This window comes from Dermacentor andersoni, chromosome 8 (genome assembly GCF_023375885.2).
Source record: "Dermacentor andersoni chromosome 8, qqDerAnde1_hic_scaffold, whole genome shotgun sequence".
Taxonomy (NCBI): Eukaryota; Metazoa; Arthropoda; class Arachnida; order Ixodida; family Ixodidae; genus Dermacentor; species Dermacentor andersoni.
Genome location: NC_092821.1, coordinates 21,913,156 through 21,940,113, shown reverse-complemented (window position 1 = coordinate 21,940,113; position 26,958 = coordinate 21,913,156). Strand labels below are relative to the sequence as shown.

Sequence of the window (26,958 nt, the reverse complement as noted above, 5' to 3'; positions counted from 1 at the left end):
AAGTTGAGGACGACGCAACGAGCTATGGAAAGAAGAATGATAGGTGTAACGTTAAGGGATAAGAAAAGAGCAGATTGGGTGAGGGAACAAACGAGAGTTAATGATATCTTAGTTGAAATCAAGAAAAAGAAATGGGCATGGGCAGGAGGACACGTAATGAGGAGGCAAGATAACCGATGGTCATTAAGGTTAACAGAATGGATTCCAAGGGAAGGGAAGCGTAGCAGAGGGCGGCAGAAAGTTAGGTGGGCGGATGAGATTAAGAAGTTTGCAGGGACAACATGGCCAGAATTAGTACATGACCGGGGTAGTTGGAGAAGTATGGGAGAGGCCTTTGCCCTGCAGTGGGCGTAACCAGGCTGATAATGATGATGATGATGATGATGGAGAGAGGGTTCGTCAGTGCGCGGTTGCCTTCCTCCCCGCGCCAGCTCGCGTTCGGCCGTTCGGCTAAGCGCAAGGAACGTATGCCCGGCAGTGGCTGATTTCGTTTCACCTTCCACGTTTACGTGCGCCTTGCGCCCGCGTGCGCCGCGCTTCCGTGCTTGGCGTTTAAACGGACGGCGCACGTGCATGCAGGCTCTCAGCGAAAGATGCCATGACAATGCATTGGTGCATAGGAGTAGCAAGCAAAGAGCCATCGCTTTGTTGGTGTCAACGCCCGTCCTGAATAATGTTCCATTCTCGTTTAAGGCGAAAGCGTTAATAGGCTCGCATTGTAGAAACCGTACCAATCTGCCAGCCGTACGCGGAAGCCGTCCGCCGCCGCCATGTCAAGAACTACGGCAGCACGGCAAACGAAGCAAAATGGAAGCGCCCTCCTGGGCACTGACCATCAAGTGCGAAACAGCCAAACGCCACACTTGAAATTTATCAACCGCGTGACTTTGCCGCACGACAGTGAGGGCGAAGATTGTCGTCACTCGGTGCACCCTCAAAATAGGCGCCCGATGGGGACAGCAGTGCGCGGTGTGGCTCCGCAGCCGCTCCTGCACCCGGAGCCGTGGGCCAAGTATTTTATGCGAAGCATACTAGCCGCACAACCACGCTCTTCCTTGCTGCGCCGCGCGCGGCCGCGTAGCTACCATATGACGTCATAACAGCTGCAAAAGCGGAGGCTCAACTCGTGCGCTCGCTTGCGGCCGCGTAGCTACATAGCCGTGTGTCAGCTCGTGCGCTCGCCTGCGGTCGCACAGATGGTACTGCGGCCTAACTCCCGCTCCTCCCGCTAGGGCACTGACGTCACAACAGCTGCAAGCCGGGCTCAACTCTTGCGCTCGCCTGCGGTCGCACAGCCGGTGCTGCGGCCTAACTCCCGTTCCTCCCGCTAGGGCACTGGCGTCATAACAGCTGTATAAAAGAGCGGCGCGCTCTCGTCGAGGCCAGTTGTATAGCGCGATGGCGGGAAAGGAAAGGGCCGCTCGTCAGACCGCAAAGCGCAAGTTACAAAGAGCCACGGAAACGGCCGAAGAACGAGAAGTTCGGCTTGCCAAGCGACGTGCACAGTACGCGGCTAAACACCAGCGTTCCTCCACAGAGTCCGAGGTAAAGGATGAAGTTGCGAGTGTATCTGGGAGTACTTCTACTCGCTCGGAGCGGCGAAATGCAACCAAGCGGAGAATACGTGCCATTGTACTACATTCTAGCCGAACCAAATATAGCCAAGTAACAGCAGTTCACCAGGCTAAACAGTGGTTCAACAACTAAAATAAAGGCTAGTATGCTTCGCATCCTGGGCTTAACCTTAGCTAAGCCACAGCCATTTTTTGATTGCGACTGTACATCCTAAAGCAATGCTGATTCGACCATGTGCTTTAAGTTTAGAGATATGTAAATTACATTAATAAAAGTAGTTTGAAGGTAGACGACTCATTGTGTGCACGTCAGTATGTCATGTATTAGATTCTTTGTTTTATCTGATGTTTTAGTACACCAAACGTTTTTCAAGTGGCTGTGTAGTTGCTTTCCAAATGTGTTAGATATGACAGAGTTCATGTCTCACATCTGATGTCCCTGTAGGGATTCATGGAGTCCGCATTCTGTGAACTTGAAAAATGAAAATTGTTTATATGCGTTATGATTTTTAAACTACAAGATAATTGGTGAAAAAAATTTTCGATGCAGGTAATCAGCTGGAGCCTGAATGGGGTATTTTCATGGTGCATCCATGCATTTATTTGAGAATTCCATGCAGTGAAAAAATCCCATGATAGCACAGAAGGTAAGTACAGGCGATCTTATCAATTAGGGATGTGACGTTCGATCAGGGACTGTTTTACTAATACTGCATTATGAACCTTCGTTTTGTCATTCCATGAGAACTGCTGTCCAGATGATCACAAATCAGGCTGGTGCTGCTGATTTGCTTGGCAGAAGTATGGCAGAAAATGGATCAATATTTCCTTTGATTTGAATGGTTGCCTGCTAATTTTGGAGGCTTGAGGTTAGACTATCGTGACATAACATTGAGCACTTTCGTGCCTCGCTTGATAGCTGTGCTGGTGACAGCAACATTAATCTTCTGCAATACACATGGCAGTAATGTTTAACACAAGTGTGGGACCAATTCTGGCCCTCTCCCGATGCTTAAGAGGCTGTTCTCTATCTAGTTCCTTTCCGTTTGTCATTATGTAAAGCACAGTACTTTTTGTCATTTCCGTAAATCACAGCATAAAAGTTGATGGCACACGTAGCTCTTCAATTTTAGCTTTTTTCATGTTGTGCGTATACCAACATGACAACCTTGCGTTACTTTCCTCGTGTATCCCCCATGAGCTGCTGTGCTTAATCTTCGCCGGCAGCTGGCTCGACCTCCATCTTGCACCAAATATGTGCCATCACACAAGCTGAGTGCTTCCCCATAAGCTTGATAAATCGTGTTCCATGGTAATTACCAGACGTTTTCCTTAGCATATTGCAGTAAGTAATGTTAACGTTTTGTTTGGGATTAGTGCCCATTTCGATCAGCATACGTGCCACGCTAAAATAATTTTGCTACAGATGACCAACTCACCCAAAAGTGGCCAACCTGCACGCATTACTAATCAGAGCTCTGCTGTCTAATTTACTTAGAAACACTTTCAAGGCCGCGTCTACTTATGCACATATAAAAAGAACTGTATAACACCCATTTCTGAGTTAGAATATCATGGACAAATATTTAGAAAAATGCAGTCCTGGAGCTTTTGTGATGTGTATATACATACTGCGTACATGCATTCACTGTGCAATAACCTAATTCATTATATTATGTACACTTTTATGGTACAGATGCTGTAACGCCTACATGAGTTAAATAAATTAAGAATGATTTGATACCTTTATTAATGAGAGTTATTTCCCATATCTTACTGCGTAAATGCATTTGCATAACGCTTCGTGGTGTGATATGTTCAGCTTAGATCGAACGCAGAACCTACACTGTTTGCCATATTATTTTTGCAAGCAGCACAATATTTTTGCAAGTAGGGTGTGTTAATGAAAACGAACCACACCATGTATTTCGCGGTGATCACAGGCTTTTGATCGGTGAAGTGTGCGGAATAGGGCCCTGGAGTGTTGTTGCCTCAAATTATGCTGTGTTTACCTTTTAGCTTCAAAAAGAATGTTTTCTAGTTTTGGTCTTGAATGGATACGTACTGCATAAACTGCATGAAAAAAGGAAATAGTGTGTCATTATAAATTCATTTTGTTTCATTTCATTTCATTTATTATACCCCTCAGCGCCAAGGGCATTACATACGGGGCGTGGTAAATACAAAAGAATGAAGAAGACAAATACAGTTGGTTGCATGAATGTTTAAATGGCACTTGTATATACAATATTAGCTAAGGCTTCACGGAACTGTTCATAGTTAGTAAGGCCTACAACTTCAGCGGGAAGATGGTTCCAGTAACGTGAGGTTCGCGGCAGGAATGATTGTGAAAAACTTTTAGTGTTGCATAACAAAAGGCCGACTTTGTACTGATAATTAATGCAACGGGATACATAAATTGGATGGGGAATGAGGTGATCTCGTAGAGTATGATGGTGGCGCAACTTGTGAAAGAGGGCAATATGAAACACTTTTCTGTGAGATGCCAGCGATGGGAGGCAAATATTAGATTTCATGTTAGTTATAGTCACTGTGCGGTTGTAGTTAGCAAGAATAAAACTTAGAGTTATTCTGAACGATTTCCAGATCAGTGATTAGGTTTTAATGAGTAGGGCCCCATACCGGAGTCGCGTATTCGAGTTCAGATCGTGGTAAAGTTTTATATAGCAAAAGTTTCAAATTAGCAGGTACGTTGAAAAAGTTGCGACGTATGTAGCCAAGCATGCGATTAGCGTTTTTAATTAAGTTCTCAATATGAAGAGACCAGCTGAGGTTAGAAGTGATGTAAACACCAAGATATTTAAAAGAAGAAACTCATTTCAACGACATGTCAATGTATTACGACGGTATGTTAGATGTTTTCCTAGACACACGCATGACTTTGCGTTTGTTAATATTTAGCTCCATTAACCATTCATTGCACCAGTTCCCTGTAGTTGTAAGGTCTGACTGAAGTAATTCAATATCGTTTGCATTGGCAATTTCTGTAAAAATGACGCAATCATCAGCGAACAGATGCATATGGGAGTTGATGAGCGAGGGAAGGTCATTAATTTAAATTATAAACAGCAGGGGTCCAAGGACGGAACCCTGTGGGACACCTGAACAGACCTCTGTAAGGCCGGAGTTAGTGCCGTTAGCACAAACAAATTGCGAGTGGTTCAAAAGAAAACGTTCAATCCATTTCAAAAGGTTACAGTTGTTTTACAGTTGGTTACAGTTGTAAGTTGTTTTAATTCTTGAAGCAATAGTGTGTGACACACCTTGTCGAATGCTTTTGAAAAATCGAAGAATATACGATCAACTAGGGGTGATTGTTCAAGAATATGGCATAGTGCATATCCAAACGACATTAATTGGGTTTCACAGGAGTAAGATTTCCGAAAACCGTGTTGTGCTGATGTAAAAGACGAGTTCGATTCAAGGAAATTAACCAGGTTGGTAAAAATGTTGTTACGAATGATGTTTTTTTACAGGGTGAAACGAGGTCCGAGATGGAAGCTACAGGCCAGGCTCAGCCGGCGCAGAGTACCCCGTGATCACGCGCGCACACTCTACTTCTTCTTTCTCAGCCTCAGCGCGCAGTGCTGCGACATTTTCCCCGGGGGCAGACGAAGCTCGCTGAGCGAGTTAAAGGGGCCTGTGATTGTACTGCTTGAGTCTGCCCACGTGAACAACTTGTGTCGCCCGTGAACGCCGATTACTTGCCGTCTCTTTGGCGACGACATAGTTCACATCACTCAAGCGGCTGAGTATAAAGAATGGTCCTAAGTGGCGAGAAACTTGCGGTACAATTCCTTTTTGCGAACAGGTGTCCACAACCAAACATAAGCACCGGGAGTAAAGCTGACGGGGATATGCCGCGCATCATAGGGAATCTTGCTGTGGCCTTGTGGGGACAACGTCCTAAGATGCGCCAGTCGACGTTCTTCTTCAGCACGACACAGAGTTTGGGCAATGGAAAGATCTTCTTGGCACGATAAAGGTAGAATAGTGTCCAGAAACCTCTGGGGAGCGCGTGCGTACAGCAAAAAGAAGGGCGCATATCCAGTAACACTTCGTGCTTGGCACTATTGTACGCGTACGTTACAAAAGGTAAGACGGCGTCCCAATGCTTGTGGTCAGCAGCGACATACATTGATAACATGTTGGTAAGGGTTCGATTCATCCGCTCCGTGAGGCCATTGGTTTGCGGGTGGTAAGGAGTGGAATGGTAATATGCAGAACCACAAAGCCGTAAAAGTTCTTCAACGACGTCGGCAGTGAATCGCCGTCCACGGTCACTGATGACAACCCGGGGAGCGCCGTGACGGAATATGCCGTGATTCAACAAAAATGAAGAGACATCTGCTGCAGTGGCAGATGGAAGTGCCGCCGTTTCCGTGTAGCGAGTAAGATAATCTACGCATACTATAATCCAGCAAAAGCCAGCTGACGTCTTTGGGAGCGGGCCAAGCAAGTCGATGCCGACTTTTTCAAAGGGTAACGTCGGTGGCCTAACTGGTTGTAAATAGCCTGCTGGCGCCGTCGTCGTTTGCTTGTGGCACTGGCAAACAGTACAGCTGGCGACATACTGTTTTGTTGTTTTCCCGAGCTTGGGCCAGAAAAATCTGTCTAAGTCAGTGTAGTGTGCGTGCAAAGCCAAGGTGCCCGGATGTGATATCGTCATGCATGAAACGAAGGACAGCAGGACGCAGGTTTTCGGGCACAACTAGAAGCAATGGGGGACCATGAGTCGAGTAATTTTTTTTTTGTACAGCAAACCATTACGAAAAGTAAACGGTGTTGTTCCTGCTGGATCACGTGCAGCTGCCCGCAGGGATTTCAAGGTAGGGTCGCAACGTTGCTCGCTCTCGAAGGTACGCAGGTCTGGAAAGTCGGAAGAGATGGAAACTAAGTAGTCATCGAAGTGATCATCCTCAGCTTTAGTGTGCGGCGAAGGGAGACGGGATAGGCAATCAGCATACGTGTGACAGCGTCCGCTCTCGTAGTTAACGGAAAAGCTGTACTCTTGAAGGCGCAAAGCCCAGCGGGCCAACCGACTATAGACGGGTCACGCATCCCAACCAGCCAACAGAGTGAATGATGGTCAGTCACTATCGTGAATGCGCGGCCACGTAGATACGGACGGAACTTCTGAATGGCGAATACGACTGCTAGGCATTCGAGTTCAGTAACGGTGTAGTTTGTCTCCGCTTTTGTAAGTATCCGACTAGCGTAGGCAATGACATGCTCACGGCCATCGCAGAGCTGAACGAGCACAGCGCCAACACTCGCACCGCTGGCGTCAGTGTGCAGCTCAGTTGACGCCTCCGGATCAAAATGCCGCAGTACCAGTCCAGAAGTCAACAAAAAATTTAGCTGTTGAAGCGCCGACTCGCAGTCAGCAGTCAACAAGTATTGGTTGTCTTTGTGAAGGAGAGACGTGAGGAGAGAGGCAAGCTGTGCGGAATTCTTGATAAAGCGCCGGAAATATGAGCAAAGGCCCAAAAAGCTTCGCAGATCTTTCACCGTTTGTGGCTGTTGGAAGTCGCTAACCGCTGCCATCTTTTCAGGGTCGGGTCGTATGCCGTCTTTGTCGATCAAAACGCCTAGTACGAGGGCTTGACGCTCACCGAAATGACATTTCTTCGAGTTTAAAATAAGGCCAGCTTACTGGATACAGTCAAGAACGATCGACAGGCGCTGATTGTGCTGGTGAAATGTCCGGCCGTAGATAATGACGTCGTCTAAATAGCAAATGCAAATTTCCCAATTGAGTCCGCGGAGCACGGTATCCATAAATCGCTCGAATGTCGCTGGAGCATTGCATAAGCCAAAGGGCATAACGTTGAACTCAAAGAGACCGTCGGGTGTTACGAAGGCTGTCTTCTCCTTGTCTGAGGGGTGCATGGGAATTTGCCAATATCCTGACCGTAAATCAACAGAAGAGAAATACGACGCGGAGTGGAGGCAGTCGACGGCGTCATCTATTCGTGGTAGGGGGTACACGTCTTTCTTTGTGACGGTGTTGAGGCGGCGATAGTCCACACAGAATCTCCATGAGTTGTCTTTTTTCTTCACTAGGATCACAGGAGCAGCCTAAGGGCTACATGATTCCTGGATCACTCCTTTCTGTAACATTTCTCCGACCTGCTCAGCGATGACTTTTCTCTCTGAAGGTGAAACGCGGTAGGGCTTCTGACGAATTGGCGTTTCTTGCCCTGTATGGATGCGGTGTTGCATACGAGACGTCGGTGGTGTATGGGACGCTCGTTGGCCTTGAGCAAAATCAAACACTGTGGCGTAGCGAGCGAGCACAGCTTCCAGCAGACACTGCTCACTAGAAGACAGCGACTTGTTAGTCATGCGCTTAAAGTCAGCAGAATTATCATGCATGGTTGGAATCGGGGTTGGATTTTTTTTTTGACAGTTGACATTTCGACCGTTCCGACGCTGACAATGGCTTGTTCATCAAAACTTGCCAGTTTAAGTCCTAGCGGCAATGTTATGGATTGGGTTGAAACGTTCACTGTCCACAAACGAGTACAACCATCAGAGGTGACAACGAGGGAGCGAGGGACTATCACATTTTTCTTGAGCGCATTGTTATAATCGGGCTCAGCTAAACCACAACAAGAACCTGTACGAGGGCGAGAAGTATTCACAGGTACAAACAATGCAGGCTGAGGGGGCAAATACACATCCTGTGACACGGAGAGAACGTCGGCGGCATCAGTGGTGCAATCTCTCATTGAAGTCCGCGCGTCGCGGCGAAGAGAAATCGCGCCACTTGCACAATCCAAAGTTGCCCCCCACTCACGCAAGAAATCAATTCCTAAAATAATGTCATGCGTTGTACGTTCAAGCACAGTAAATTCACTTCGAAATGTCTGGTCCCCTATCGTAACTAAAAGGGAACAGAACCCAAGTGGGCGTAACATTTCCATTTCCCCGCGAACTCCACGAAAGGTAGCGTTCCGATCCCAAGAAAACATAACGTTTTGTCCAAGACAATTTTTGAAGGAGAGGCTCATAACAAACTGCCGCCTCGGTGTCAACTAAAGCAAAAGCACTCACATTGTCAACTAAAACGCACACTTTGTTTTTAAACAATTTTACACAAGGGGGTCTTGATGAAGATGAACATATTGCGGCTTCACCCCCATCGGTCGCACCAGCTAGTTTCCCAGCGGCGGCGGTGATAACGAGCGACGACGAGGTGATGGAGAGCGTCGTTGTCGTGTCGGTGGTGGTGGTGGTGTCAGGCTGCGATCGGAAACGGGGGAGTCACTGCGGTTCGTGCGTCCCTGCTGTAGCCGCTGGAAGGAACTGGAATACGGCCATGGCTCGTCAGCGGGCACGCGGGGCGTGTAGGAATTAAACCGTGGAGCACGCTGCTGGCGGTGGTGGCAATACCTAGCAATGTGTCCAGGCACACCGCAGTTGTAGCAAATGGGGGAGTGGCGGCTTGTCGCGGGTGACACCGGTGACATGGGTGTCATGGTTGGAAACGTACTCTCAGGCTGGTTGTAGGAGGGAAGAGCCCGCGGAACAAATCCTTGTGGTGCATCTTGTCGGAGTCCCAGACTTGTCGGTTGCGGTGGCAAGTTGCTGCTCTCCGTACGATCAGCATAGGTCCCGCGAGGTTCTCGGTAACTCTGAGGTGCCCAGGTGGCCGGTGGCACACGAGAGCGATGATCAAATGCACACTGATGGCACACATGAGCGTCGTCAAGAACTTTAAGGCGTTCAAGCTCTTCTTTAACCACTTGCCGAATCACAGAGGAGATGTCATCATGGGTTGGGACGGACACACTTGCAATAGTAGTAACATTGTCCAAGTGTCCAAACATTGGCCCAATCCTTCTCATTTTCAGCGCTTCAAACGCCCGGCAGTGTTTCCTCAGATCAGACGGAGTACTAAGATCTTCAATCGTTATAAGAAAATTATAAACATTTTCAGCGATTCCTTTAAGCAGATGTCCTACTTTGTCTTCGTCTGTCATGGTAGCACTGACGATTCCGCCTAATTTCAGAACAGCCTTTATGTACGTTGTACACGTTTCGCCAGGTAATTGAGCTCGTCGGGAAAGCGTCTGCTCAGCCTTCTTTTTCTTAGAGATCGGGTCGCCGAAGCACTTGGTGAATTCTTCTACAAAATTATCCCAGCTTGTCAGAACGCTCTCGTAGTTTTCAAACCAGAGGAGCGCGGTTCCGGCGAGAAAAAAACAAACACGTTATCGAGCTCCTTCGTAGTGCTCCAGTGGTTGTGGCGACTCTGTTGTATTGTTTAAGCCAGTCGTCGACGTCTTCGTTCGCCTTCCCCGAAAAGGTGGGTGGCTCTCGCAGTGGTGTCCAGTAGCCATACTGACCTGCGTGATTGCTGTCTGGTCCGCCGCAGCTGGGGTCGTCATTGCCTTCTCTGAAATCGGCCATGTCCTCTGCTTGTGGTCGTAAACTGGCCAAGCGTCTACTCCGTCGGACAGTTGGTAGAGCTGGGTCGTCCAGGATCGTCCAAGATTTACCCCGCACGTCCACCAAAGATGTTACAATGATGTTTATTTACAGTGTGAAACGAGGTCCGAGAGGGAAGCTACAGGCCACGCCCAGCCGGCGCAGAGTACCCCGAGATCACGCGCGCACACTCTACTTCTTCTTTCTCTGCCTCAGTCGCGCAGTGTTGCGACAATATGTTCGAACATTTTACAGCACCTACTAGTCAGAGAGATTAGACGGTAATTATTAGGGGATGCTTTGCTGCCGCGGTTATACACTGGAATCACCTTACCTATTTTCCACTCTATAGGTAGCGTACAATGGTCAAGGAATTGCTGTAAAAGTTTGGATATAGTATGATGGAAGAATAATCTGAAGTGTTTTTTAAGAATTTTGAGTTTATACAATCGTATCCGGGAGCAGAATGAATGCACAGTACATCAATAAGCTTACTGATACCGGATGGAGCAACAGTTATGGAGGGCATGTTAACATACTTCAAGTGTTGTGTACTTGGGATACGTTCGCTAGATGTGGCTGTGAAATTTTATGAAAATGTACGGTTTAGTATGGTGGCGGAAAAGTCGGAAGGAATTGGAACACCGGAAGAGTCGGTTAAAACAAGGCTGTTGTAAGTCGAAGAAATAACTGCACGCCAAAAATTTTTAACATCAGTGGTGAGCATTGAAGGCAGAACATGCGAATGGAAGTGCTTTTTGGCATCTTTGAACGCTTGCACATATGCGTTGGACGCCGCAGTATACGATTCCCAGCGTTCACTTGTGGGTGACAGAAATGGTTGAGATATCCAACGTACTTTGTGCAGTAACTTCATATGCTGTAATTACAAGCTGTAAAGCCCATGTTATATGCCGAATTTCATAACACATTCCTATTTCGTGCTGCAGTGTTAGTGGCATGCGAACAATCTTGTATTAGTGAGTGGAAGCGGGGCTATAAGTTGCTTAGCTCTGCAGCATTGCCTGTATGTATAAATAAAAAGCATAATTTACTGAATTGATGTGTTATGTGTGATACTTTATACATGCTTTCTGTTGACTATGAAGCAGCACAGTGGCATGACAGAACTTGTTTTCTGTTCATTACATTATTAAGCAGCGCACATAAATTGGCAGCAATGTATTCACCGATTTTTAGTGAAGCAATTTATTGCATATTCAATGAGCTGTCAAGGCTATTTAGCTGAAGTACTCAAGATGGGGCTCTAAAATGAATTGGGTGTTGCATATATGAGAGATCTAGGGGATCACTTCTACCACCATATATATTTATATAAGGCCTCACCAGGACCCTTATAAGGCCATATCTGAATCCTTATATGACAGTATAAGGCCTCACCTGGAGCCTGGTATATATCTGGACCACTCTGTGGCAATATATGTCCTTACTCGTATCCTTATACGGTAATATAAGTCCTTAAATGTACCTATATATAACATATGACCTTATATGTGCCATTATATGTCCAAATATGGCATATATAAACCATATAAGGGCCATATCTGACATTTTCGTAAGGGTCGAGTCTGGGACAAGCGCAAATTTCCACAGAAAAGTGTCCAGAAGTGACGTTGGCTCCGGGTTTGAACTACGAACAAGGACGAGTTTTTATTTAACTGCGATGCTTTCATTCCAAGAAACCCGTGTGGGCTTCTTTTGTAGCTTAGCGCTATTCCTATCGTAAACATTTATCCGCCTTGCTCATTTTCACCGAATAGATTTGGGCAATGATGTTTTATACCATCGACGTGAAGCCATTTATTATCGGTGTATTGTTGTATTGAACTATACGCAGCAGAATATACTACATTTGGAACCACGGAGCCAGGGGTATTGTATTTAACCGGATTGCTGTGGCAAGCGGCCGGCAATGCAAAAGCACAACGTCTACCGCGATGGTTTTACTCCCAGAGTACTCTGCAAGCTTCTTCTTTAAAATTGTGGTTACTATGGCCCCTGAAATAGTCCACTACCATCTTCAGCTGCTTCAAGCGGCTGTTCCGGCCATACATGTTCAGGGAAGCGCACTTGTTATCGTAGTCGTCGTACTCGATGTCGAAGGCGGCGATGCCGAATTTCAGCTCAGGGTAGTCGGACTTTGCGCTGCAAAGCTGTGGATGAAAAAAGGAAACGGAAGCAAGCACTGATGACCGGATAATTGTCAACATCAGGAGCGACAGTTAGCCAGCAGACCTGCTGAAATATAACCATTTGGTTTGGTTCTGCTTTTAAGCTGCTCAAGATAGAGTGCCGTATGTACATTTAACGCCTAGGTTTAGCCGCAGGTTTGCTATACTCGTACGCTGCTCTGGACGTTTATTTGTTAGCTCTACTTGTTAATGTAGTGTGTGACGTCACGCTAATTCTATGATCTTTCCGCAATAAAAACGCATGGAAACCCTTGGGAGGTCGTAGCGTACAATAATAGGCCCGCTATGTCACCAGTTTCGATTGCAGTTGTGCCTCAAGCCTGACCTGTTTAACGCCCAAACCACACCAGCTAAAGGACAGCATCATATTCCGATGTCGCGTATACTGCTACTGAAGGTACTGCATAAACCCTAACCCGCCGAAAGCAGATACAAGCAATGTCTAGTGAGAGTCGAGAGCTTCTACCAGACGACGGCACTGAAGATTACTCCAAACCAACGCATTGCGCAAAAAAACTCGCACTTTCGTCCGAAAGGCAAACCATCAGTTGCGACAGCAAATCATTAAACATACGAAATAGAATAGTAGTTTTATTAGTCCAATAAATTTGTAAACACATGCTTACTGACTAAATTAAGGAATATATCGTGACGTGCACGCAGGCAAACATGAGGGCATCTCATTCGATGCCCGCGGACAGCCGCTCTCTAAACGCTGGAGTTAGGGACAGTGGCAGCAGTAACTAGTGAATTGACTTGCGTGATGCTCTCGTCTCAACGCGAACTAGCTGGCAAGAACACAGCGCACACGAAGCTACAAGCCTTCCGTACTGCTAGACTCTATACTCGTCACGGACTGCTTTCAATATAGGGCCAGCAGGCCGCCCTCAGGCGCACCATACGCAGTCGCCGCCTGAGTAGAGCGCCCTTCCCTACGACGACGCGTTTCGTCCACGCTTTCGTCATTTCCGCGCGCTAGATCAAGCCAACACATTTGGCTCACATTCGCACACTTTCACTCGCGCCCACTGCATATGGCGCTCCGCCACGATGTTATAGCACTTGGACGTTACGCAGAACAATATGGTAACATGGCAGCCAGGCTCGCGCACTTCGATTGATGGATGGATGTTATGAGCGTCTCCTTTGGAACGGGGCGGGGCGGTGGGTTGCGCCACCAAGCTCTTGCTACAGGCTCCGCCACCTCGTAGCAATGCGGAGAAGTCCGCCCGTGGCCACCGAGACGACCAGCGTGAGGAGCGGGTAGCTGATCCTTTTTTAAAAAAAGTGGAAAGGCAGTCATGTGCATACTCGCCATTACTGTGTAGCTTGAAGTGTACGGAGGTCATTAAAAACACTATTGTGAGTACCTACCTTTTGCAAATGAAAAGCTGTTCATTTTAATCGCTTGAACCTCAACATAAGGGTGAAGCTTGAAACCACGGTCTGAGATTATCTGGTCACCTAAACAAGGTATTCTTCCATTCCAGATGTCTTTGCAATGTATGTGTCTGAGGCCCTGCCTCCACACATGTCTGACACCTAACTGGATTTGGTCCTATGACTAAGAAATTTCATTCTGTTTGCACCCTTGTATTTGCTGCAATTTTGGGATATGGCCATAACTTTCCGTGGCATTGCATTCGTGCCTCAATGCAGTCGAATATGCACGTTGTACGACTGTGCTCCCTGTTTTTCAATCTCACAGGCATGCGTGACCACAACTTTGAGCAGGGCAGCCGCCCAACAACTTCTTGCATGATCTTCAACAGATAGTCCAGCACTCTAGGAAATTTTCTAGAAACAAAAGCGGCAGAGACCTGTAACCGTCTTGCTAGATCTCCACAAAGGAAGCCAAGTCTAAACTTCATAAGCGTCAATGGCAGCTTTTCTTCGACGGTCAAGACCTTGCGGACTGTGTTGCGTTCAGTCTTCAGTGTTGACATGAACTTGTCAAATACAGCCATAGCAATACGAATGTAAAAAAGAATGTCAGCACTGGTTAGTGTTCTTTAGAAAATAGTTCCCATGGTCATAGAAAGTCTCTTCCTGGTGTACAATGGCCGGCTGGTAGCAATTCCCATCTTTCACAACCTGCAAGGAAGCGGAAAGCCATGTCATGACATAGAGCATATTAACATTACAAAATGCTACCTTTGTATTTTTACTTGTCGCGACGTACCCTGTTCTGATTACGTGAATCTGTTACAAAATGATACTTTTGTCAGAAACTTGCAAACGCCGTTTTGCCCCTCAAATATTCTGCGTGCCTACTCACAACACTTTCGTGATCTGACGTTCAGCTTGCCCGAACTTCATTTTCTGAAATGCAACTATCTGGAGTAGCTACGCCATAAGTGGCAGCCTGTAAACAAAGCACAGCAGCTATTATCACTGCTTTGTCACACAGACCGTAGAACATCATGTGGAGAGGAGCATGTCTGTACGCACACATCTGGTTTCTTATCCATTGTACATGTTACCAGTGCAGTTCCGGTGTGAAGGAAAGCGTGCAGAAGAAAGTGACAGTTCAGTTGCGCTTGAAGAAACATATGAAAAAGCCTAGGTTGTCGGGACCACTAAGATAAGGTTCATAAACTATGCCAGAGCTGTCAAAAATGTATTGGCTGCAGTAAGCCTATGAAAAAAGAAACCATGTGAATGCGTGAGATTTCCATTCAGGCACCATGTTTGGAAGCCTAGATTGGCTGTGTGAGCACTTACATCTTCATTTCCTAAAACACTTCCAACTGATGTGCATGGCTTCGATGCGTCCTACAACCCGTTGAACTTAAGTTATCTTTAGATATGACAACACAATAAGGCATAAGAATTCACACGACTGCTTGCTCTTGCAAAATATGTAAAGAGGAATTGAAAAGTGCTGACCCTACCCAGCCTGTTAAACAAATCAACATTCAATGTGTCAACAATTAGGGCCGGAGGCCTTCATCCACTTACAGCTGCTTCACTTTCAAAAGCATGAGTGGACACTGCAGGCTCAGTTTGAGGAGCCTCCTGTTGAGAGAACCACAGCGACAATTGGCACGGTTTTACGGTGTCTGGTGTGCTTGTGAGCTTAAGCTATCGGCATGACAACTTACTTCTGTTTCCTGACACGCACAAGAGCTGTGGTCTCAGCACTATCTCCAACCTGATATATGGGCAGAAGACGTAGAAAGTGTGCACGTATTCTCACTGACAGTATGTGGCGACAGTTGAAAGCCTACGAAGATCTTCCAAACTGTCCAAAAAAGGTCAATCTGGAAGCTCGTGCAGCAGAAGTGACCTATGTGTTTCCATCACTAACTTTAAGCCTACTGCAGTGACAAAACTTCAGCTAGCCCACATATTTATGAAAACGTCATCGTCCAGGGAAGACCTAGTTTGGGAATTTCCACTAACTGACGTCACTTGTAGGCAAAAAATTAACTACCTAAATTTCTGTTCTCAAAGACAACAGTTACTTTAACAAATGAAATGTCTTCCCATACTGTGCTATGCAACATGCTATTGAAATGTTTCTTGTGACCAGTCTGCTACATTGTTCTTAGAGTGATAAACACTGGCTATTTCCCAAAGTTCAGTTCACTGGTCTGTTCAGAATCTTACAAATTAGACCAAGAAAAAGCCTCACACTGTGTAAAAGAGCCATACGTGATGCTTCTGGTGCTTCATCTCGTGTAACTTTGTTCTTTTATCTATGGAAAGAAAACAAATTCTTGTGAGCCACACCGTGATAATCTATACACTTGCCTTTCCCTTATTTGCCGGTGGCATCTTTTCGTCACGGTTCAGGCGCCGGCGTCCTAAGATAACATGAACTATGTCGCAGCCTCTTATATTATTGCAGCTAAAGATTGTGCACTTTTGCGTACCAAATCCATGTCGAAATTATGACACACTGCAGTAGAGACCACGTTATTCTGAACACCTGAAATTCTTAGAGAACCCAAGTCTTTGTACACGAGCGTTTTTGCAATTCGCTTCCATGGAAATGTGGCCGCCTCGGCTTAGAATGCACACCGTCACTACGGTCTTGGCAGCGAAAGACCTTAACCGCTAGGCCACCGCAGCAAATCTATTATGGCAAGCCAAGAACGGAAGCGTCCACTCAGCAACAGTTGCTGGTACATTGCTGCAGGCAAGCGAATCGAAGCAAGAAAGGTACAAAGACACATCTACGCGCTATCGTGTCCTCTGTACGGCTAGCATGAAGCTTGAGCTCAAGAGCCACATTTTCGCAGCAACGCTGTCGAGCAAGTAACGGCGGCACACGTTTCCTATTCAGGTTCAGCAGAAACCGAGGGGCAGAAACAGCTACGACGTACGGTACATGACTATGTAAGCTTTTTCACTAGAGCTGTAAAGGTCCAATGCAATGTCTACGTCAAGAATTACATGAAATGCGGTGCTACAGAGCGGGTGAGGTAGCGGAAAAGAAGTGTTTTCTTACCTTTTGCTGGTAACCCAAGTTCGGCACGGGTAGCGGGTTTTGCTGCGCGCATTTTGCATCCAAGGAATATGCTGAAAACACACGTGAATTTCTGTTTGGCATAAAGTCTTTCCTGTTTATCAGCGAAGTCTATTGACGACACAAGTCGACGTTCGCGGGGAAGCGGTGCAGCAGAAATATGTTGCAACCACGTTGCTCCTTCTTAGCGCGTTTTTGCGCACACGCTGTGCGCGATAGTCTTTCGTTTTCCCTAGTTGCAGCCACAACCTACCCCTACAGTGCTCTCCGGACGACGTAGGTGCAGTGAAAGGCACTTCTGATGTTAACCAGCGTACACACAAGGAAGAAAATACATTGAAGCAGGCACTTATCAACTTCGGTCGAGCAAAATTAACAGCCCACTGCACGCTGGTCGCTCCGGTCTAGCGAAAACGGAACGGCAAATCGCACGCGCAGGGCTGCTGGTTCCGCCTTCGACGGCCGCTGAACAGGCCGCCGAGGCCATGCGGCGCCGATTGGAGGGCTTCCACTAGCGGGACGCAGACGAGCACATCCAGAAGCACTCTCTCGAAGACGAAGTCAGTGCGGCGCGTAGCACCTGCCAGGGTGTCGCAGCCCGCGCATGTGGCGGACCTCGAGCGAGCGTTTCTCCGGGAGCATGTCAGCTCATTGGAGCTGTGCGCCAGATGTAGGGTAGAAATGCTTTGCACTGACTTAGATCATAGCCGAGGATTGTTTCTGCCGTAATTTTTATTCCCAGCCTCTACGGAGGAGTCAAATTGCAGTATTTCTGCTACGTCTGCGCAGTGTACAATGTACTTGTACAGTGTACGATCCGACGCATCTCGGTGGCCACCCACTGTTAGCGCTTATCGCGTCCGCTAGGACGACCAATTTGCGCGGCATGAGCAAAATTAACGCACATTGCTCTTTGTCCTGCTCTCACATATCCCTCGGTTACCGAAACGAAGCTCAGTCAGCTATTGGCATTAGACACTGCGTCTATATGCAACGATTAAGAGTTTACGAACTTTAATTATAGACTGCGCTGAATAAATTTTGCTTACACAATATTTGTACTCGGTGTATCATTTCAGTTTGCTTCGATCCTGCTTGTATTCTTGCATAGCATAGTTGTCATAAAAACACGTCTTCACTCCTTCCTACACCCCCTTTCTTCTGCTCTCCCTCTCGCACACTTACGCATGCACACACACGCACGCACATGCACACGCAGGCAAACACGTGCCCACAGACACATGCACACGGAAACGTGAACACTGCGCCCTTCTTTTTTTTTTTCTCTGCATTGATGGCAACCGTAATATTGAAGCAGTTCAGAAATTCGTACAATAGTATGGCAGCGCTGGTACTGGCACTCGCCCGCAAAATATACTGTGCAGCCAAGCACGGCTGGTTTTGCAGAAAAAAAGATGCCGTTCACCTTGACAGCTAATCCCTCCTCGTTGTCGTAGACGAATGCGCGGTTGATGCTTGGGATATACGTGATCATGGCGCAATGCTGGTCCGAGTAAGTGAACTGAGTCCTGTTTTTGTCACCTGGCTCTGAGCTGGTCCTCGGGCACACCTGAGGAAACGAAGTGCGAAACAGCTATAAGAGGAGGATATTGCAAGACGCTATGGCTGACCTGCTTCAAGGCAAGTTGATGGTTTGTTGGAAGTGTATTTCCTTCTTATTTGCGCACGCACGCACGCACACGCACGCACACACGCACGCACACACGCACACACGGGCGCGCGCGCACACACACACACACACACACACACACACACACACACACACACACACACACACACACACACACACACACACACACACGCACGCACACACACACACACACACACACAAACACACACACACACACACACACACACACACACACACACACACACACACACACACACACACACACACCATGAAAGGAGATCCATGAAAAAGGCTCTTGGCTGGCCAAGCCTTGGCAAACATTTAGCTTTCCGGTAATGATTGTAAAGCACGGTTAACAAAAGTCAGGGAATATAAAAAATACGTTGAATTTTGTTTCATAACGTGGCACACAGTATTGATGCTGCTACTGGGATCGGTGTTCAGAGCTTTCTTTTTTAGCAAGTTGTCAAGTCAAGAGCGAGAACTTCATAGTTTCAATGAAAAATCACTAAGTCATGGAGATAATGAATTGCATATTTCTCTCACAGTTAGAGTCGTAAGGGGGTGGCGACACAGGACACAAAGCAGCTTGAAGCAGCTTCAAGAGCGCACGGCACCTTTACATGAAGGCAAGTGGTGGGCTTGGTCCGGACAACTTTATAATTACAGCTGGAAACGCGATGCATTTACACGCATTTCGGAGAACCACAATATGGCAAGGCCTAAATAATACTGCCAAGAACACATTCCACTTTATATAATTTTTCAGTTTCCAAAAAGAGTGAAAGCACTTACAGATTGTTTTCCGAGTGTTCAGCTTTATTCGAAATCTATTTATAACAGCAAAGAAATTATCACGAGAAACAGACAATCATTACTTGTCAAAACGAAACACAAATACTTTTATGTTGTAGCTGTAAATGTGCTAAAGAAGATGAATAATAGAAAGGACATTTTTCGTGATGTTTCTTCAGGTAAACCATTACTCGGCTCAAAGACACTTCGATAATGTGGTAAGATAAAGTTTAATGATTATTTTTGATACTATGGCGAAAAGCATGATGATGTACGCTATCATGCCTCCTCCTCCTGATGATGCCATGCTAAAATGTATGTTGTTTCAATATTTTCTATAGGACCTACGTATTATGTTTAAAGTGTAACTTTACATTACTTCCAGTGAGGGTGAGTCATCGGTTGAAATGGAAACACGAAAAAAACCTGATTTTCTCAGACTGTCTGAAGATATCGCAATTTTGCTTTGCCTAAAAAGGCACTTTGATGCACTCAGATGGCTCACCGATAAGGTATTAGGTATGGCCTCATAAGCAGCTACAAATGGAAGTCCTTATATCTCGCTTGTGATAAACTGTAGCGAAGCGTTGCATTTAGCCACACTCCTTAGGGAACATTTTACTCGGGCAATTTGCTCGCTATGGTACATCACTAAAATGTCGTTAAGGAAATAGTAGAGACTCCATGAACGTCAAAGCTGGTACCAAAGCGGCACTGGAGAGAAACGCCCGAATGAGTTGACATTGATAACGTATTCTTTGAAAACTCTCACTTTTTGCTGATATTTTTTCCGGCTCACTTTTAGAAGACAAAATAAAATCATAGTTCCAAATTTCGAATCCCGCGCCTTAGCCCGAGGGCCAGTGGGCAATCTGACGTCAAATATCTTAAAGTATATTTCTTCCTGATTTGGGTTGCTGTGGGTTGTCAAAGTTATTCAAACTTTTTGAGTTCACTCTGTGGCTCTTATGAAATACAATGAAATAATGCATGTTTACCGAAGGAAGTTGTAATATTTCCTGAGTAGACACTGTCCAAATAGATGACATCACGGCAAGCTAATGCAGGAACATTAAAGTGGCTTGCTCGTTTGCTTTCGCGTGTCTACGGCGCCTCGCAGTTGTAACAGTGGCTTTTTTATGTATTGTTCAGTGGTAGCTTTCCAATACAGCTAAAACTGCTTTCTCTCCAATATTCTTCTTAAGGTGACCAGAAATTCACTAAACTTAGCGACGTTGTAGCTAAGTTACGAACACACATTTATATTTTGTGCCAGAAGCCGGAAATGTTTTTCTCATGGTCTGCTGGCCTACCTCTGTGTAGCTGCCGAAGGAATTGGCAGTCGGATCAGATAAACAGCGTGAGAAAAAGTCCACTTTGTCGCTGGACAGGGGCACAGTCCAACGACCCTTCATGGTGACGGACACGAGCCCTCTGATGTTCATTGTCTTTAGATAGAATTCTCGAATGCTGTACACTGTAGTGGCCTGCATAGTTGGAGAAAACAAGTATTTTTCATCACAATCTGTCCTCGTAATATTCCTTAGCAATCACTAAGCACGGAGAATGATTACTAGGGGCGTACAAAGAGCAAAATACTCAAGTCGAGTCTAAGACAAATGTAGATGTCATGTTTACGATATTGCGCCGAGGACCGAATCTTTCCCTATACAGCAAACAAGGCCGGAAGTAGAGATACGCGTCCCTTCGACATCAAAAAGAGGTGCACATTTCTTAAGCAAAGAAAATATTTTCGTTCTTTCCTTTACTTTCCTTCCATGCTTTTTTTGGAAGTCTTCAAGTGCCTTTGGAAAGGAACGCGCTAAAATATTGCAGGAACCTGTCAAGCACATTTTCGTTAAAAGAACGCTTGGATGCTCTACTTGACCGCTTCTTCCAGAACAAATTGGAACACTTCGTTCCTGGTGATGACTGTTGACGTGTATTACCTCAATAAAACAAGGGTTGTGTCATCTCTCTTTTGTCTGAAATAAGGCAACGACGGCCGTCTTTCCCTGTCGATGAATGAAAAAATAAATTAATTAATTAACGAATAATACAAGCATTTTCTTTGCAGAGGTGTGGTGGGAGGTGGTACCATGAATTTTATTGTTGCCTTTCTTCTGCATTCTCATTATTTGACACTAAGGTGAAGCTTTAACATTGGATCATCATAAATATATGGAAATGAATTGATCGTTTCCCTTGGGAACCACTGTACCAATATATTGAGGCTCGTTACATTTAAATCGAGAAGTGTAAATGTTGTAATTCTAGATAATGAATTTTCAATTTATCATAAACTTTTCTCGAAAACGAATACCTTGAAAATTGCAAAATTTTATAAAACTCAAGTATTAAGTTTTCTACTCTGTAATTTAGGAAAAAAAAAAACGCTAGCACCATTGTGCAAACTCTACCTATAATTACTGCAAAGTGGACAAAAATAATTTATTCTTCGCCGCTCTGAAAAAATTTGTGAGTAAGAGTTTGCAAAACCCTCGTCAGCATTTTACCATATTCAAGTAAGCTGCAGCCTCATATATCACATTTATCCACTTGAGATGCTCTATGAGATGCAGTTTAGAGAATTTTGATATTTGTTCTTTTTTTTTTTTGCTGCTGCATTCATTACTTGTGAACTTCATACTGCTACATTTTTTCTTGCTGAGTTTCAGCAATTTAGCAACTTAGCTATCATCAACGCAGCAATTTAGCAATTTCAGATGCGTTGAGTTGCCAGGATTCAACGTTTTCTCTTAAATGAAGAAATTTTATTCGCATCGCTGCAGTAGCTGCCTTATAAAAGCACTTTTTTGCGTCCTACTTGTGTTTTAATATGGAAAGCGGAGCTGCCCAAGAGCAAAGGCTTTCTCTCAAGACCCTTTATTGTTCACTTTCGAAACTGACAAAGATTTATGAGATTCTTAATGCTCCTCGTTTATTCGGCACGCATTGCTCCAGCCTTCTCTTACAATCCGCCACCGCCAGATTCAATAATATTTCCTCTATAATCCTTAGTCCCAAGGCCTCGGGGGAGGTTACTACGGCCTGAGTGATCTACTCGTGCATATCGCGAAGTGTTAACAGAATGTGTTGTATGGTTCTCATGCCACTTCTGTGAGGAGCTATGCACGTATATTTGCCGTAGGCAAGCTTTTCGCTGTCAGAAATGTGGATATGGCTTCAAACCGTAGTATACTACTCGTACAAGAGACAGACGACTTCACCAGTGAGTATAAAAAAATACCGTTTCATTTCATGCTCGCGGCCCCGGACGCCGGAGGGCGTGCGAAAGCCGGTGAACCGGGCCTGGGAAGCAGAAAAACCCAATGGCTACCTTGACTAAGAAGGACACCCACGTTGGGTGAGGAAAGAAGCGCACTTTCTCACTGGCTCAGATTAGTAAATGTTTATTCTCTCTCTTTCATTGCGGCATCGTCGACGGAAACGTTTGGGAGTTTTTCTGTACAAAACAGGTAAGTACTGCCCTAATCCGTTGTTGCTGACCAGTGAGTAGTGAACCAGCGAACAGAGAGCTCCAAAAAACGCAACCTCTGCACGAAAATTCAGTGCACACGAGCAAAATTCCTTGATCTTTTTTAGTTTTCGTTTCTATTGGAGGAACCATTTATACCAGACTACATAGGTTACCGGCCCTAATAAATGGTGAGGAAACATGGAGGTTAACAAACAAGTTTGAGAAGTAGCGGAACACGCAACGAACGATGGAAGAAAAAATATGAAGCACTACGTGGACACAGGAATGCAGTGGTTTGGATTAGAACGCAAACGGTGTTAATCTACACTTTATTTCAGATTAGGATGAACAAATTGAGCTCGGCAGAAGATATGTAATGTGTAGGACGTGGTCTACAAGAGTCGAAGTGGGCACCATTTGAAGGGAAGCTCAGTTGAGGCTGGCAGCGAAGTAGGTGCGAGTAAATTGGGAAATTTGTAAACATATGGGGGTCAGGTGGTGAGGGACGGGTAATTCTGGAAGATACTTGCATCATGCAGCTAGCATAAATAGCTTGGTAATAATTATTTCTTAGTTCACAAACCTTTCGGCTTAGCGTAAATAGTAAAATAAGCTAACCAGATCATAGTTGTAGCTATTGGTGATGTCGTCTGGTGGAGTGTCGAACGGGTGCCGTGTCGGGGGCATGATGGCGCAGTCCTTTACCGTGTTGTCGCCGAACCGGTAGTGGCCCAAAGATATGAGCAGGTGCGGGTTGAAGTCTAGGTCTCTGTTTTATGATAAGTGAATAAACATTAGAAGATGAAAAGACAATTTGAATTAGCATTGTTTCTATCTTTGAACTGAAGCAATGCAATAAACTTGAAGCCACACCTTTTCAAAGATTTGTAAATTGCTTAGATCGTATAAAAGCAAAGATTACAAGGTGATGCGTACACGCAGTTCTGATTCCCTCACGCTGCCTTTTTATACAGACCTGAAATTCATCGCATACTCCAAACTCCAGTCGAGCTCCGGATCTGGTACGGTAAGCGCAGTGATACAGGGGTTCCCCCGCTGTCTCGGAATGTCAAGCAGGCTGTTTATCTCCTGTGAAGAAACGGAAGCTTTAATAGTAGATCGCCTGCTCACTTATCAATATAACGAGCATCATTTTTACTACATGCTTTTTCCTGAAAGCTGTGTTTACCGTCTATATATATTCGTGGATTGGAACCGGACCACGAGTGCCGGCTGTCCACAGTAGAAAGATAGTGGCTGTCGACGCAGATTTGGAACACATGTAACAATTAGTCACTGGGTGTAGGTACATGAGTATGTATGTATGTATGTATGTATGTATGTACGTATGTATGTATGTATGTATGTATGTATGTATGTATGTATGTATGTATGTATGTATGTATGTATGTATGTATGTATGTATGTATGTATGTATGTATGTGTGTGTGTGTATGTATGTGTGTATGTATGTATGTGTGTGTGTATGTATGTATGTATGTATGTATGTATGTATGTATGTATGTATGTATGTATGTATGTATGTACAGCCTCCAGCATGTTCGACTATAGCGCGCGAGCGTCGACCGTATGCAGTATCACTGCCTTACAACGGCGATAATCTACGAGACCTGCAGTAGTACGCGCAGGCGCAGAAAACAGCGCTAGCGCAAGCATCACCTGCCACGCTGTACCTTTTAGGACGAAACACTCCCTTTCGTTGTTAAAGATGCCCGCAATGCGCACTGTCGCAGATAGAAACGTCACAAATATTTTGCTTGTTTTTTATTGCCCTTTGCGTTCAGTAGCGTGCGCTGCTGCCAACGCTAACACCTGCTTTAGGTGGAATAAACCGACTGAGACCGTGCGGTATAATTTTTTTCTTCGGTAGAAAACTCCCTTGTGTAGCCTTAGAGCGTGAAGCTGCGACTTTGTAAGTTTTTCTGGCACATCTCGTGTTTACCAGGGAAAGAAAGAAAGGTTTGACGAAAGGCAAATGTGACATCAATAAGGCTGAAATGCCCCTCCCGTTTGTTCAACGCCTGCGATGCGCCTCGGCAAGTACGCACACAGTTCGGTACCAGATCCACGTCATCCCTGAGAATTTCGCATTCGTTTTCCACTATACTTCGCATAATGCATCGGGTGATGCACTGTCAAGGCTTAGTTTTGAAAGATTAGATAATCGGATTCACCAAACGTTTTTCATTATGTTCAGATCTGCTCGCTGGGGTGGTCAGGGCAGCGTCATAATACTAAGTTCTTGCAGGTGTTCTTTAACAGCACGTGTTGTATGTACTGGCGATAGGTCGTGTTGCAGCTAGAAGTATTCATCCTTAAAGGGGTCGTCCAGTAGGTGAGGGACAAAATCATTATCAATGATTCCGATGTAGGCTTCAGCACAGAAGCAGCCCTTTATTCGACCGAGCGGGCCATGGCAGTTTTTAATGACGACACCCTAGGTGTTGATACACTTTCGGCCACCTGACCTCGTGAGTGTACTACGGAGCATACCTGTAAAAGTAAAACGTATTTTTCACAGCAGTATCAGTTCAACAAAAACACTTGCTTTTTTGTTAAGAAACGAAGTGCAATTGTTAAACTAAATGAAAATGCAATAGCTTTGCTTCATTTCTTTGATTCATCAACGTGCATTCAAATCTTCGCTGAACTCCGCGTGTCTGCACCCCGTGACACGCTCCCACAAACATATATTAACCTTATCGCGCAATCATATCGCATAATTCTACTACCGCGATAAAAGCCCGTCAACAAAGAAGTGGGAGGAAGAGGAAAGACAGGCAATTATCAGCGATAGAAGGAAAAGGAATAAAAGGGGCTTGGCTGGGATAGCTCAAGGAGTGACTCCACGCCGGTGTGCCTTTGACGACTTTACGTGCGACGCAACGCCATCGTCTTGAGTAGTTCGCTCAAAACTCACAAGCTCCTACATCTCTCTAGTTCTCTAAGACAAGTATTGGATTTCTTGCATGCACGACTTTTCCAGATGTTATAATTAGGCCTTGTAAGTACAGGGACATTTACTTGTAGTTAAAATTGCATGATGCCATTTACACGTCGAACATTTACGTATGGGACCAACAATCAGATTGTGACGCTGCACTATTTGTCGTTGACATTCTATTTTTAGACATCGCAGTGCTGTGAAACTAAGAATAAAATATTCTCCCTTAGTACCTTGCAAAAGCTGGACGGTATACTCTAACCTTCGGACTCCATTATGTGCAAATCGCTGACTCTTCCGTGAAAACTGCAGCTTGCCGACCATCTATCGTCCATTGGAGGTGATCGCGGGCAAGCTGCAGCCTTTTCACAATAGAAGCCGCAGACAGTTACGACTTCTGGGCAGCAGCTCAATTTCTCAAACCAGTTTCTCGAAGTCCTCTGCACACCGTCTCATTGGTCACGTCTACACCTACAGCTTTTCTCAGTTGACCTGCGGTCGTAAAGGGTGCATGGCAGGCCACAGCAACAAGCACTCAGGGCCCGTCTTAGCTTGTATTGCGTTTCATACTCCGAGGGGCTTCACCGATACGATGTTCCTCACGAAAAGCCTGAATTATTCTGGCAACGGTCACTTCAGTTCTTTCAAGGCACTTGAGGGCGGCCAGACGGCGACTTTGCGACTGACGCGCTCTCTTTTTACCGTCGGCATCCGAGGAGGCATAATCGAATCTGAAAAACACAGCGCATGCTGCAGTCTTCTTTTAGCGCTTCAAATTATTTGTCTTTTTTTTAAAGATTGATGATAAAGCTCACATTATACACATATTGATGATAAGATGTGATTAATGATAAGGCTCACAATACAGATTTCGCAAACGTATTCGGAGAACCTAATACATGGATAGATGTTAGCGCTGCACACTCCATAACACTACTAATGTCCAAGAATTTACCCGCAGGGACTTAGGAGGCGCGCTGACATAACGGGCTTTCTTTGATGATGCAAAATTTCCGCACAAGCGGAACAGAGAAATGTGACGCGAAGGTTTTACAGTATTCACGCAAAGAATAAGGAATAAGCACGTAACGACCCCGCTTGTAAAGCTAGGTAAATTTTCATCACATCAAAACGATTGTATTTGCCTCCATTCTTTCGTCTACATTTGCAGCTATTCTTTATTGCACGTTTTTGTTTGTATTGCCGCAAGTTATATTGCTAGCGTGGTGGTACCAGGGCCGTGAATTTCTTGCACGCGCGAAATCTACAAATCACGTCTTACTGTACGAAGACGGTATTACTGTAGCTTAAATGAGGCACATCATACCTGACTTCCTAGCGTATAGGC

General features: G+C 45.5%; 1 protein-coding gene across 1 annotated transcript; it reads right to left on the bottom strand.

Annotated features, from left to right (window-relative positions):
• Positions 1-11,468: 11,468 nt before the first annotated feature.
• Positions 11,469-23,411, bottom strand: LOC129383602 (uncharacterized). The gene is made up of 4 exons (XM_055068225.2): positions 23,264-23,411; positions 20,478-20,651; positions 18,145-18,288; positions 11,469-12,205 (listed from the first exon to the last, which is right to left on the bottom strand). Exons 1-4 carry the CDS (start codon positions 23,330-23,332, stop codon positions 11,996-11,998), a joined length of 597 nt encoding a protein of 198 aa, XP_054924200.2. The 5' UTR covers positions 23,333-23,411; the 3' UTR covers positions 11,469-11,995.
• Positions 23,412-26,958: the final 3,547 nt, after the last annotated feature.

Bases quoted from the DNA above. Each gene is read 5' to 3' on its own strand.
- LOC129383602 (XM_055068225.2), bottom strand. From the start codon at position 23,332: ATGCCCCCGACACGGCACCCGTTCGACACTCCACCAGACGACATCACC. The intron at 20,652-23,263 runs GTTAGCTTATTT...CCAACTATGCAG, and splicing joins ATAGCTACAACTATGATCTG to GCCACTACAGTGTACAGCAT. The intron at 18,289-20,477 runs GTAGGCCAGCAG...TCGTTTCCTCAG, and splicing joins CCTTCGGCAGCTACACAGAG to GTGTGCCCGAGGACCAGCTC.